Source organism: Nerophis ophidion, linkage group LG02, assembly GCF_033978795.1.
Source record: "Nerophis ophidion isolate RoL-2023_Sa linkage group LG02, RoL_Noph_v1.0, whole genome shotgun sequence".
NCBI classification, from domain to species: Eukaryota; Metazoa; Chordata; class Actinopteri; order Syngnathiformes; family Syngnathidae; genus Nerophis; species Nerophis ophidion.
Window position 1 is genome coordinate 62,777,272 of NC_084612.1, and position 15,399 is coordinate 62,792,670.

The 15,399-nt window shown below is 40.6% G+C and overlaps 1 protein-coding gene across 2 annotated transcripts in view; it reads left to right on the plus strand.

Annotated features, from left to right (window-relative positions):
* The window catches only part of atg7 (ATG7 autophagy related 7 homolog (S. cerevisiae)), a 188,895-nt gene that overhangs the window by 54,993 nt on the left and 118,503 nt on the right, over positions 1-15,399 (plus strand). For both annotated transcript variants that reach the window (XM_061888129.1, XM_061888139.1), the window contains exons 13-15: positions 9,699-9,893; positions 11,822-12,073; positions 12,615-12,730. In XM_061888129.1, coding sequence (XP_061744113.1) covers positions 9,699-9,893; positions 11,822-12,073; positions 12,615-12,730 — 563 coding nt within the window. The remainder of the gene's footprint in view (positions 1-9,698; positions 9,894-11,821; positions 12,074-12,614; positions 12,731-15,399) is intronic.

Below are 15,399 nucleotides of genomic sequence, written 5' to 3' on the forward strand. Positions count from 1 at the left end.
CAGGCAAAAAGGTTCCCGACCCCTGGTTTAGTACATAACTCCACGTGTTCATTCATAGTTTTGATGCCTTCAGTGACAATCTACAATGTAAATAGTCATCAAAACAAATAAAACGCACTGAATGAGAAGGTGTGTCCAAACTAAGGTTGTACAGTATACCGGTAAGAGTATAGTACCGCAATGCTAATGAATCATATTCGGTACTATACCGCCTCTGAAAAGTACCGGTCCTCCACCCCCCCAAATATCATCCCTGCAGGACGAGGAATCGCTAGACATGCTTCACTACACACCGTAACTCACCGGCGTCAAAATGTAAACAAACGCCATTGGTGGATCTACACCCAGCATCCACTGTAATGATACCAAGTACAGTACCGCATCTAGTCGATACTACTATGATTAAGTCTATATTTATTCTTCTTCTGTTTTTAAAAATAGATATATTATGTTTATAAACTCTGGAAACACGACCCTGGACACATGAGGACTTTGAATATGACGAATGTATGATCCTGTAATATATTGGTATCGGATTGATACCCAAATGTGTGGTATCATCCAAAACTAATGTAAAATATCAAACAACAGAATTATAAGTTATTATTACATTTTAACAGAAGTGTAGATACAACATGTTAAAAGAGAAAGTAAGCAGATATTAACAATAAATGAACAAGTAGATTAATAAGTCATTTTCTACCCTTGTCCTTAATAATTTTGACGGATGGAAAATGGCAGCAGCTAAATAAGGAGCCTTTGTTTGCTTACTTAATAATAAAAGACAATTTGTCTTGTATGTTCACTATTTTATGAAAGAACAAACTTGCAATAAAAATATGTTTAATGTACCGTAAGCAAAGCATTGTTAGGGGATTTTTTCATCAAACTTTCTGGAAATGTCTGAAATAGAATACAAAGCAAGTGATTATTTTGGGCCTGATCCAGATCATCCTCCTGATTTAAGACTTTTTTTATACTATTGAGGAACTGCAGGGTCTGGCCCAGGTCCGCACTCTCTGGTGCTTTGTATTTTTATTTATTTTTTTTTTTTTGCGTTTTGTGTTCATATTTCTGGCTGTTTGGAACACATTCATTGGATCTTCAAAATTTTTTAGCAAACATTGATTTTGTTTTGTATGATTCGGTCGTCATCTGACCTTTTTAAAACGGATTACATTCGTATGAACAAAAATCAATGTATCACTGTATATGTAATCTACACTATATTGCCAAAAGTATTTGGCCGCCTGCCTTGACTCACACATGAACTTGAAGGGCCATCCCATTCCTAACTCATAGGGTTTAATTTGATGTCGGTCCACCTTTTGCAGCTATTACAGCTTCAACTCTTCTGGGAAGGCTGTCCACAAGGTTGCGGAGTGTGTTTATAGTAATTTTCTACCATTTTTCCAAAAGCACATTGGTGAGGTCACACACTGATGTTGGTCGAGAAGGCCTGGCTCTCAGTCTCCGTTCTAATTCATCCCAAAGGTGTTCTATTGGGTTCAGGTCAGGACTCTGTGCAGGCCAGGCAAGTTCATCCACACCAGACACTGTCATCCCTGTCTTTATGGACCTTGCTTTGTGCACTGGTGCACAGTCATGTTGGAAGAGGAAGGGGCCCGCTCCAAATTGTTCCTACGAGGTTGGGAGCATCGAATTGTCCAAAATGTTTTGATATCCTGGAGCATTCAAAGTTTTTTTCACTGGAACTAAGGGGCCAAGCCCAACTCCTGGAAAAACAACCCCAGACCATAATTCCTCCTTGCCAGATGGAACAGCGTGATTCATCACTCCAGAGAACGCGTCTCCACTGTTTTAGAGTCCAGTGGCTTTACACAACTGCATCCGACGCTTTGCATCGGTGATGTATGGCTTAGATGCGGCTGCTCGGCCATGGAAACCCATTCCATGAAGCTCTCTGCGTACTGTACGTGGGCTAATTGTAAGGTCCCATGAAGTTTGGAGCTCTGTAGCAACTGACTGTGCAGAAAGTCTTTCAACTATACGCTTCAGCATCTGCTGTCCCCTCTCTGACAGTTAACGTGGCCTACCACCTGGTGGCTGAGTTGCTGTTGTTCCCAAACTCTTCCATTTTTTTTGTAATAAAGCCGATAATTGACATTGGAATATTTTGGAGCGAGGAAATTTCACGACTGGAATTGTTGCACAGGTGGCATCCTGTGACAGTTCCACGCTGGAAATCACTGAGAGCGGCCCATTCTTTAAAAAATATTTGTAGAAACAGTCTCCATGCCTATGTGCCTTATTTTATACACCTGTGGCCGGGCCAAGTGATTAGGTCACCTGATACTGATCATTTGGATGGGTGGCCAAAAACCTTTGAGCAATATAGTGTATATTTGCTGTACCCAGTATTAATTATGTTTAATAAGACATAATATTTTTTATAATTACGGTATACTGTCGTAGTCGTAAAAGTAATAATGAACAAAAAAGGCATAATCAGTGTTGTTGTTGTCCTGATTTGTAAATGATGTTTTTATTTATATATGAATTCACTGCAGTTTACAGGTGTGACTAATCAGAATGTGTTCTTGCTGGCGCTTTCCTGTCTGATTGCTTGTATCCAAGATGTGATGGACAAACCATGCGGAAAATTAATTATCAGTCATACTTGCATATTAATCATTGTGGTTTCATTTGTTTTGTTTTTAATGAGCCTGCCCCAGGCGGCTGTTTTCTTTGCAGGGTGTATCAATGTCCCACGCTGCTTTTTTGGTATTTATCAAATAATAAAAAAAAAACAACAATTTAATGGATGCATATTTCCAATTGAGCAACTGTGTTCTGATGCATGAGGTTTTAAAGAAGGCCAGCATTTTCTAATTTGATAGTTATTTTGTTTTGTTGCTAGCTGGGATATATTGAGTCTTCAGTTTTATTGTGTAAGCCACAAAAAGATACCGGTGCTGAAAAAGAGGAACAATGTGCTGATAACCATAGAACACGAAATCGAATGTATCGAAACGCAGGAAGCTGCTTACTGCTAAGAGCTAAATATCCTTTACATGCAAATATTTAATTTTCCAAGCAGATGTTAACTTAAATAGCATTCAGCCAAACACACCGTGGCTAGTGACTAGCACAAAGTGACCTTACTAATAAAAATAAAACATTTAAAAACGTGTTTAGCAACAAAGTGATTTCTAATGGTTAGAGATGTCCAAAAATGTATTTTTTGCCCATATTTGATTTTTCGATATTGTCCAACTCTTAATTACCGTTTCCGATATCAACCGATACCTATATACATACAGTCGTGGAATTAACAACACATTATCATGCCTAATTTTGTTGTGATTCCCCGCTGGATGCATTAAACAATGTAACAAGGTTTTCCAAGATAAATCAACTCAAGTTATGGAAAAAAATGCCAACATGGCACTGCCATATTTAAATTTTGAAGTCACAGAGTGTATTATTTTTTTAAACATGCCTCAAAACAGCAGCTTGGAATTTGGGACATGCTCTCCCTTTGAGAGCATGAGGAGGTTGAGATGGGGGGTTGGGGTTGAAGTGGGTCGGGAGTAGGGAGTGTTGGGCGGTGAATATTGTCGCGTCCTGGAAGATTTAGGGCTGCAAGGGGTTCTGGGTGTTTGTTCTGTTGTGTTTATGTTGTGTTACCGTGTGGATGTTGTTTTTCATTCTTGTTTGGTGTGGGTTCACAGTGTGGCGCATATTTGTAACATTTGTTTATACAGCCACCCTCAGTGTGACCTGTATGACTGTTGACCAAGTATGCGATGCATTCACTTGTGTGTGTGTGAAAAGCTGCATATATTATGTGACTGGGCCGGCACGCAAAGGCAGTGCTTTTAAGGCACGCCCCCAATATTGTTGTCTGGGTGGAAATCGGGAGAAATTTGGGAGAATGGTTGCCCCGGGAGATTTTTCGGGAGGGGCACTGAAATTCAGGAGTCTCTCGGGAAAATCGGGGGGGGGGGTGACTGGAAGACGCAACCGCTCTGTACTTCTCCCTACGTCCGTGTACCACTCTGTACAGCACCGTTTTAAAAAGTCGTATATATTACTTTTTGAAACCGATAATTTCCGATATCACATTTTAAAGCATTTATCGGCCGATAGTGTCGGACATCTCTAGTCATGGCCAAAAATATTGGTACCCCTCGTTTCTGTCAGATAATGCACCATTTCTCCTAGAAAAGTATTGAAATTACAAATGCTTTGGTATTCACGTTTATCTGTTTTGTTCGCATAGGAACTACACACACACAAAAAAAGACAAAACTTATATTTTTTTGCATAGAACTCCAAAAATGGACTGGACAAAATTATAGGCACCTTTTCAAAATTGTAAGAAATAGTTGTATTCTAAGCACCTGATGCACCTTTAATTTGTAAGTAAACTCACCTATAGCAAGTAACAGGTGCTGGCAATATAGAAATCATACAAAAGGAAATGGGTTGAAACTGTCATCTCTCTGCTCTGCTCTCTCCCTTTCTGTGTGTGACAATGACACTCTTTATAAGTATATTTTCCAGCTGATTACATAAGCAAAATATGAAAATACTCAGGACGGCAGGTCACATCGTGACATTGCTGATTTTTACGAGCAGAGGAGCATGTTGGGCAGCGCACAATCACAGAGTACTTACAAGCAGACACTGTGTGTGGACAGAAAAGGGGGAATAAAGGTGAAGCTATAACACTGAAACGCCCTCAGGAAGAGGTGTTTTAAAACATGACTCGCTACTTCTAAATCACTCATCCTCGCCTCTATGGCGACAAAATATGCAACGCAGCAGATGGCATTTTGTTGTAGAGCAGGGGTGTCAAACTCATTTTAAATGGGGGGTCACATGGAGAAAAATCTACTCCCAAGTGGGCTCGACTGGTAAAATCACGGCACGATTACTTAAAAATAAAGACAACTTCAGATTGTTTTCTTTGTTTGAAAATAGAACAAGCACATTCTGAAAATGTACAAATCATAATTTTGTCAGGGTTATTTACACTTACATGTTGCGGTTAATTCTACGCTATCTTTTTTTTGTCGTTATTTATACTTTCTGAATAATTTATATGATAATTTTGTATTTATGTTGCAATTGCCGTTTTGGCGTCATATGCTCTGTTATCTGTTTAGATCAGGGGTGTCAAACTCCTTTTAGATGGGGGGCCACATGGAGAAAAATCTACTCTCAAGTGGACCGGACTGGTAAAATCACGGCACGATAACTTAAAAATAAAGACAACTTCAGATTGTTTTCTTGTTTGAAAATAGAACAAGCACATTCTGAAAATGTACAAATCATAATGGCTTTTTTTTTACACTTACATGTTTGTGTTATATTTTTATTTGTTGTTATTTATACTTTCTGAATAAATTATGTGATAATGTTCATCAGTCAACTCATTGGTGTTAATTTTCAATCCATCAAAAATAAAAAATAATAATATCAAAATCTAATGACAGCAGGCCCTGCGATGAGGTGGCGACTTGACCAGGGTGTACCCCGCCTTCCGCCTGATTGTAGCTGAGATAGGCGCCAGCGCCCCCCGCGACCCCAAAAAAAGGGAATAAGCGGTAAAAAATGGATGGATGGATGTTATTTATACTTTCTGAATAAATTATGTGATGATGTTCATCAGTCAACTCATTGGTGTTAATTTTCATCCATCCATCCATTTTCTACCGCTTATTCCCTTTTTGTGGTCGCGGGGGGAGCTGGCGCCTATCTCAGCTACAATTGGGCGGAAGGCGGGGTACACCCTGGACAAGTCGCCACCCCATCGCAGGGCCAACACAGATAGACAGACAACATTCACACACTAGGGCCAATTTAGTGTTGCCAATCAACCTATCCCCAGGTGCATGTCTTTGGAAGTGGGAGGAAGCCGGAGTACCCGGAGGGAACCCACGCATTCACGGGGATGCAAACTCCACACAGAAAGATCCCAAGCCTGGATTTGAACCCAGGACTGCAGGACCTTCGTATTGTGAGGCAGACGCACCAACCCCTCTGCCACCGTGAAGCCCGTGTTAATTTTCAATCCATCAAAATAAAAAATAATAATATCAAAAACTACTTACAGCAGGCCCTGCGATGAGGTGGCGACTTGTCCAGGGTGTACACCGCCTTCCGCCCGATTGTAGCTGAGATAGGCACCAGCGCACCCCGCGATCCCAAAGGGAAGAAGCGATAGAAAATGGATGGATGGATAATTACAGCAAGTTATTTATGTACTTTGCTCATTTTCCACGACTAATGCACCAACATAATGTGGTTTATTTTTATTTTTTTACATACTTGGTATCATCTACAAAAGATACAAAAGAATTGCTATTGCGACATCCAGTGGACACATTTAGAACAGCAGATTCTTTCATTCAATCAATCAATCAATGTTTATTTATATAGCCCCAATTCACAAATGTCTCAAAGGACTGCACAAATCATTACGACTACAACATCCTCGGAAGATTAAAATGGATCCGCTTTGGACTGGACTCTTTCGACTGTGTTGGATCCATTATGGATTGAACTTTCACAGTATCATGTTAGACCCGCTCGACATCCATTGCTTTCCTCCTCTCCAAGGTTCTCATAGTCATCATTGTCACCGACGTCCCACTGGGTGAGTTTTCCTTGCCCTTATGTGGGCCTACCGAGGGTGTCGCAGTGGTTTGTGCAGCCCTTTGAGACACTAGTGATTTAGGGCTATATAAGTAAACATTGATTGATTAAAAATGTCGACCAATTGTTATAATCATCCCGCGGGCCGGATAAAACTGTTCGTTTGACACCCCTGTTGTAGAGTGTTTCAGTTATGTCACATGCTGTCACAAAAAGATGCCCGATTCAGTCCTTACGGTATGTTTGGTCACGTGGAAAAAAGGCCACTGTTTAGAGAAAAATAAGAACCCCAAGTGTGAACGCAGCCTTAAAGGTTAAAAAAGGAAAATAATGTGTATTATTAACGTAATTGATTAGTAGCAGTTGGTCATGGAATGTCTGTTTCAACAGTTCAGGACATTGAGTGTAGGATGTGACGGCACTTAATTTTCAGGACAACTTGAGCAATTTAAAATAGCAGACAGCTTTTCCAGACCTTTCCACTTCCACTAATGACTCACACACTGTGTGACAAGGTAATTTCCTTTCCTGTTTCCTATGATGAAATATCAATTTTGAAGTAACAACTTTGCAATTAGGACTTACTTTGATGTATTAATTATTTTTATTTTTAATTATTAAAGATGTCCGATAATGACTTTTTTTCCCGATATTCTGATATTGTCCAACTCTTAGATACTGATTCCGATGTCAATCGATACCGATATATACAGTCGTAGAATTAACACATTATTCTGCCTAATTTTGTTGTGATGCCCCGCTGGATGCATTAAAACAATGTAACAAGGGTTTCCAGAATAAATCAACTCAAATGATGGAAAAAAAAATGCCAACCTGGCACTGCTATATTTATTATTGAAGTCACAAAGTGCAATTTTTTTTTAACATGCCTCAAAACAACAGTTTGGAATTTGGGACATGCTCTCCCTGAGAGAGCATGAGGAGGCTGAGGTGGGCGGGGTTTGGGGGGGTCGTGGTAGGTGGTAGCGGGGGTGTATATTGTAGCGTCCCGGAAGAATTACTGCTGCAAAGGGATCTGGGTATTTGTTCTGTTGTGTTTATGATGTGTTACGGTGCGGATGTTCTCCCAAAATGTGTTTGTCATTCTTGTTTGGTGTGGGTTCACAGTGTGGCGCATATTTGTAACAGTGTTAAAGTTGTTTATACAGCCACCCTCAGTGTGACCTGTATGCCTGTTAACCAAGTATGCATGCGTTCACTTGTGTGTGTGAAAAGCCGTAGATATTATTAGACTGGGTTGGCACACAAAGTCAGTGCCTTTAAGATTTATTGGCGCTCTGTACTTCTCCCTACTCCGTACAGCGGCGTTTTTTGCGAGTTGTCGTGTTCATATGTAACATGTTTATGTGTGCATGGCATGGAGGTTTTTTCCCACTCCAGACTAGGCCCCCTTAGGAGCCCAGTAGGGATTGTATTTTTTTACTCATCTTCTTCCCCAGCCTTTTACCTTTTTTCCCATCTTAGACGGGGCGCCTCATCAGCGTTCCCGTTCTGTAACCCTGTACACCAGGGGTTTCAAACTCAATTTACCTTGGGGCCACTGGATGCAGAAACTGGGTGAGGCTGGGCCGCAAGTAAAGATTTCTTTAAAAAATGTAACAAGCACTTTTTAATGAATTCACCTTCTTTGAATGGCTTTCCCGGCCTAGCAACATACTTGCGAAATCTCGTGGTCTTTCCGGGAAATATCAGTGCCCCTCCCGACAATCTCCCGGGGCAATTATTCAACCGGTTCTCACCTGGACTACTATATTAAGGTCGTCCCGTGATGGCACTGCCTTCAGCGTCCTCTACAACCTGCAGTCTCGTCCGCTTTTCCACCAGACAAACAGTGTGCCGGCCCAATCACATATTATTTGAGGCTTCTGCAGACCCACGGAAGTGACTGCAAGACATACTTGATCAGCAGCCATACAGGTCACACGGAGGGTGGCCATATAAACAACTTTATCACTGTTACATATATACGCGACAGTGTGAATCCACACCAAACAAGATTGACAAACACATTTAGGGAGAACATCCGCACCGTAACACTACATAAACATCCATCCATCCATTTTCTACCGCGTATTCCCTTTTTGGGGTCGCGGGGGGCGCTGGCGCCTATCTCAGCTACAATCGGGCGGAAGGCGGGGTACACCCTGGACAAGTCGCCACCTCATCGCAGGGCCAACACAGATAGACAGACAACATTCACACACTAGGGCCAATTTAGTGTTGCCAATCAACCTATCCCCAGGTGCATGTCTTTGGTATAAACACAACAGAACAAATACCCAGAATCCAATGCAGCCCTAAATCTTTCGGGCTACAATAGAGGGAGGGGTTGCCGGGGGTGCGGGGGTTGTATATTGTAGCCCGGAAGAGTTAGGGCTGCATGGGATTCTGGGTATTTGTTCTGTTGTGTTTATGTTGTGTTACGGTGCGGATGTTCTCCCAAAATGTGTTTGTCATTCTTGCTTGGGTTCACAGTGTTAAAGTTGTTTATACGGCCACATTCAGTGTGACCTGTGTGGCTGTTGATCAAATACAACATGTGGTTGGGCTGGCACAATGTTTCTTCAGGTTGTAAAGGACGCTAAAGGCAGTGCATCCACGGTGCCCCCTAAATATTGTTGTTTCGGTGAAACTCGGGAGAATGATTACCCCTGGAGGGGCACTGAAAATTGGGAGTCTCCCGGTAAAATCGAGGGTATACAAGTATGACGCTGTGAAGCGCCATTCATATAAAACTCGCGGGCCGCGCTAACATTAAATTTTGATATTAAGATGCGGGCCGCAAAATAACGTCTTGGGTTTGAGTCCCCTGCTGTTCACTGTTTGTTTATCTAATATTGAACAGGTTTGTGCTGAAAACATAATTATGTTGTACTTGCGCAATGACAAAGTCCTATCCTATTAAAAGCATCATTGTCATACAAAGAACATACCTTTGTAGATAGGGAAAGTCCAATGAACTGTTTGCGATGAATACCATTTCAAACAATTGCACGCAAGTTCTTCCCCTAAGCCTCCTTACGTTTTTCTTCCATCTTCCGTTCAATCAGAAAGCCGAGGGCCACAATATGAGCATCCCAATGCCCGGCCACCCTGTGAATTTCTCTAAAGCCACCCAGTCCCAGGCCCAGAAGGACGTAGAGCAGCTGCAGAAACTCATCTTTGAGCACGACGTGGTCTTCTTGCTGATGGACACCAGGGAGAGCCGCTGGCTGCCCACCGTGATTGCTGCTAGTCAAAGGAAGGTAAAGACGGAAAATTGTGTTCTAGTGAGAGTGGTCACAATCTATCTTGTTTATTGACGTCGCTTACATTAGGACCACAGTGCAGAAATGTCAACATTGTAGCGATTGGCGTGCCCGGTGCAGCAATTCAGTCATTAGTCCATTTTTTTTATTTATGAGAAAAAAGGAAATAAAACAAAAAACAAAGGACGACTTAAGGGATACTGGGATTATTAGAACAAGATATACTGCATGGCAACAATACATATATTTAATTAAAGTAAACCACATAGCTCCCAAACAATTAGTGCACCACATCAGGCAATGATAAATAAAATAATCCACACAGGCATCAATAATACAATATATGCCATAGAAGCAGTTATACCATAAATAGGCCAAATACACTAATACATACTAACAAACAAATACACAGTAACAAACAAAAAAATAAACTGCAAAACCCAAAACCAGTGAAGTTGATAGTGTAAAAGGTAAGCAAAAACAGAATGCAATGATTTGCAAATCCTTTCCAACCTATATTCAATTGAATAGACTGCAAAGACAAGATACCTAACATTTAAACTGGAAAACGTTGTTATTTTTGGCAAATATTAGCTCATTTGGAATTTCATGCCTGCAACATGTTTCAAAAAAGCTGGCACAGGTGGCAAAAAAGACTGAGAAAGTTGAAGAATGTTCATCAAACACTTATTTGGTAAAGGTGAACAGGTTAATTGGGGAAAGGTGGGTGCCATGATTGGGTATAAAAGCAGCTTCCATGAAATGCTCAGTCGTTCGCAAACAAGGATGGGGCGAGGGTCACTGCTTTGTGAACAAATGCCTGAGCAAATTGTTTAAGAACAACATTTCTCAAAGAGCAATTGGAAAGAATTCAGGGATTTTACCATTTATGGTTCGTAATATCAAAAGGTTCAGAGAATTTGGAGTAATCACTGCACGTAAGCAGAGAGGTTAAAAAAACAACAACATTGAATGCCCGTGACTTTGAAATAATTCACAAACAAGGATGGGGTGAGGGTCACCAATTTGTAAGCAAATTGTCAAACAGTTTAAGAACAACATTTCTCATCGAGCTATTGCAAGGAATTTAGGGATTTTACCATCTACGGTCCGTAAAATCATCAAAAGGTTCAGAGAATCTGGAGAAATCACTGCACATAAGCGACGATATTACGGACCGTTGGTCTCTCAGGCAGTACTGCATCAAAAACTAACATCAGTGTTCAAATGATATCACCACACTTCAGAAAACTACTGTCAGTAACTACAGTTTATCGCTACATCTGTAAGTGCAAGTTACAACTGTACTATGCAAAGCGAAAGCCATTTATCAACAACACCCAGAAACGCAGCCGGCTGTGCTAGGTCCGAGCTCATCTTAGATAGACTGATGCAAAGTGGAAAAATATTCTTGTGGTCTGACGAGTCCACATTTCAAATTGTTTTTGGAAACTGTGTGTGAGGTTTTCCCTCTTGTTGTGGGTTCTCCTGGCCGACAGACCTTCGGGAGCCCGGTAGACAGTTAGAATTGAGACTTTTATTTTCATAAACACCCGGGGATGGCTTGCTTTCCAGCGATCTGATTTGTCTCTGGGCGTGTCTCTCTGTGGCTCCAACTCCAACACCTCTATCCTCCCAGCTGCTGCCTTCTAACAGAGCGACAGGTAATTAGATAACCAGGCCCAGGTTTGTCCATCTACGCACCTGTCGCTGATCTCGAAGCCGGTTCAGGCACACCCCGCCTCGCTGCAGGTCCGCAGGCCACGCCCCCCTCCACGTTGTGTAAATTGAGAGCGAATTATATGTGAATCCACAGTGCACCACACCTCTCGCATAAAGTCAGCTGGGGTAGGCTCCAGCTACAAACTGATGTTGCTGCACAACCCAGAAAATCCCTCATTAACTGTCTTCTCTGTCTTTGCTAGCTGGTAATCAACGCCGCTCTCGGCTTCGACACATTCGTGGTCATGCGCCACGGCCTGAAGAAAGCCCCGGCTGGCCAAAATGCCTGCGGCGGGGACGCGAGCTCCTCCCCTTCCTGTTCGTCGGCCTCCTCCTCCTCGACCTCCACGCCGGCGGGCTCGGCGGCCTCTGTCACGGGATCCTCTCTGTTCTCCAACATTCCGGGGCACAAGTTAGGCTGCTACTTCTGCAACGATGTGGTGGCGCCAGGAGACGTAAGGAGACAACGCTTGACAGCACACACTCAGAACAAAACACTCTTGAAAAATAATAGTCAACGTCAAAGGTGTCGGGAATAATGAGACAAATCTTTTCGAAGTCCCCCGTGGCTCAGCAGTGCTACTGTTGTGTTGTCACTCACCTGGTGACAAGTGGCTATTTTGATCCAAACGTGCCACTTTGTCGTGTTTTGTTGTGTCGCTCGAAAAGCTCCAAAAGGCAGGCAGAAAGTGCGACCTGGGAAGTCAGCTTGAGATGCAGCCACCATTTCCCCAGCTTATTAGCGTTGCAGTATTCAACCATGTTGTAGCCTTTCACAATAAAGGCGCATTGTGATGTTGAAATGACTCCAACAGTCGCTGACATTTTTCATCCTTCTTTTTGGTGCTTATCCCCCCACTCATTTTGAAACCCTTTTAATCAGGTATCCATGAGTTCACATCAATTTAGCGATGACCCGACCTTGTGTAAAAGCTTTATGAATGCAGCCTGTTGAAATAATATATTTTAATTAGACATCCATCTTTCTCTTTTTAGTCCACGCGAGATCGGACACTGGATCAGCAGTGCACCGTGAGCCGACCTGGTCTGGCCATGATTGCCGGCGCTCTGGCCGTGGAGATGATGGTGTCCATTCTACAACACAGTGAAGGGTGAGCACAGTTACCATAGCAACCTTGGGCTGAGTCACCAGGATGCTGCTCCCTTGAATGAACTCCAGCTCAGTCGCTGTAGTTCTGCTGCATTTACATATATACTCAACAGCACTTTTTTTCCTCGCACGTTATTCGCCATCGCTGACCTTTCTGAATGAAAAGCTCCAGAGTGTTTGATGGCAGAAGGAATCGCCCCGCTGTGCTAATGCGCATAACCCTCCCTTTCAGTTGAGAGTCTTAAAAATATATATTTTTTCTGATATTTTTTATTCATAAAATGGCAGCCTTATTCACATAAGATTATACGTACATTTTTATGTTAAGTTTAAACCTAATTTCACATACTTTATCATGTCAACTTCACTGTAATAAAATATGTCGAAATCAACTTTTTTTCTCTTAAAATGTAAATACAAAGATTTCCTTTCCTTAAATGAAATTGTGTTAAAATTCTGATATAAATTTTTTTTTTCCATACTCTACAGTACCTGTATTCTCATCAAAATATAGATTCTCCTAAATTACAGCTTCGTTTTTGTAAATTGTCTGTTTTATTCTAGTAAAAATTATGACTTTATTTTCTTAGAATTACACTATTATTTGTGAACATTTTGACATTGTTCTTGCATATTTCGAATCTATTCACATATTTTTGGGAAAAAATCTTATTTTATATACATATAACAAAACGTAATAGTTTTAGGAGAATGTAGTGAGAATCTAGTAACGTTAATTTAATCTGACAAGAAAGATTAGCAAAAATTAAGTTGTAATTTGAATATATATATATATATATATATATATATATATGTATATGTATATATGCCTGAAGAGCAGATAAACCTGCGAATCAGGCTAATAGGGATGAAATAGCCTCTATGTTTTTTCCTGACCTAAGATTTTTATATATATATATATATATATATATATATATATATATATATACATACATACATATATATTTACATACAGGGATGACATAGCCTTTGTGTTTTTTCCTGACCTAAGATATATATATATATATATACATATATATATATATACACACACGCACACACACACACACACACACACACACACCTCTCTTACCAAGGCTCCTCTCCCACAATTTCTCATTTTGGCTGGACGGACAGGTCTAGGAAGAGTTGTGGTCGTCTCAAACTTCTTTCATTTAAGGATTATGGAGGCCACAGTGATTTAAGGCAGTGGTTCTCAACCTTTTTTCAGTGATTTACCCCCTGTGAAATTTTTTTTTATTTAAGTACCCCCTAATCAGAGCAAAGTATTTTTGGTTGAAAAAAATGGATAAATAAGTAAAATACAGCACTATGTCATCAGTTTCTGATTTATTAAAATGTACAACAGTGCAAAATATTGCTCATTTGTAGTGGACTTTCTTGAACAATTTGGAAAAAAAAGATACAAAAATAACCAAAAACTTGTTGAAAAATAAACAAGTGATTAAATTTATAAATAAAGATTTCTAGTAATCATCAACTTAAAGTGCCTTCTTTGGGGATTGTAATAGAGATCCATCTGGATTCATGAACTTAATTCTAAACATTTCTTCACAAAAAAAGAAATATTTAACATCAATATTTATGGAACATGTCCACAAAAAAATCTAGCTGTCAACACTGAATATCGCATTGTTTCATTTCTTTTCCCAGTTTATGAACTTACATTCATATTTTGTTGAAGTATTATTCAATAAATATATTTATAAAGGATTTTTGAATTGTTGCTATTTTTAGAATATTTAAAAATAATCTCGTACCCTCAAGTGCCCCAACGGTACGCGTACCCCCATTTGCGAACCCTTGCTCTATGGCAGTGTTTTTCAACCACTAGTGTGCCGCGAGATACAGTCTGGTGTGCCGTGGCAGATTATCTAATTTCACCTATTTGGGTTAAAAATATTTTTTGCAAACCAGTTATAATAGTCTGCAAATTATGTGGTGTTGTTGCGTGTCGGTGCTGTCACGAGCTCTGCAGACTAACCGTGTAATGCTCTTCCATATTAGTAGGTGGCAGCCGGTAGCTAATTGCTTTGTTGAAGGTGACTGCCCCTAAGAAAAGGCATTGAAGCTTAGGGAAGGCTACGCAGAACGAAACTAAAACTGAACTGGCTACAAAGTAAACAAACACAGAATGCTGGACGACAGCAAAGACTTACTGTGGAGCAAAGATGGCGTCCACAATGTACATCCGAACATGACATGACAATCGACAATGTCCCCACAAAGAAAGATAAAAACAACTGAAATATTCTTGATTGCTAAAACAAAGTCGATGCGGGAAATATCGCTCAAAGGAAGACATGAAATTGCTACAGGAAAATACCAAAAAAAGAGAAAAAGCCACCAAAATAGGAGCGCAAGACAATAACTAAAACATTACACACAGGAAAACAGCAAAAACTTAAAATAAGTCAGGGGGTGATGTGACAGGTGGTGACAGTACACCTACTTTGAGACAAGAGCTATAGTCATGCATGCTTGGTTATGGTTTAAAGTCATATCCAACAATTGTGACTACTTTTTACTGTCAACTGAGTTTCGTTTTTTTTAATGAATTCTGCTGGTGGCGTGCCTTCGCATTTTTTCAACGTAAAAAATGTGTCTTGGCTCAAAAAAGGTTGAACAACTCTGCTCTAAGGAATCTTG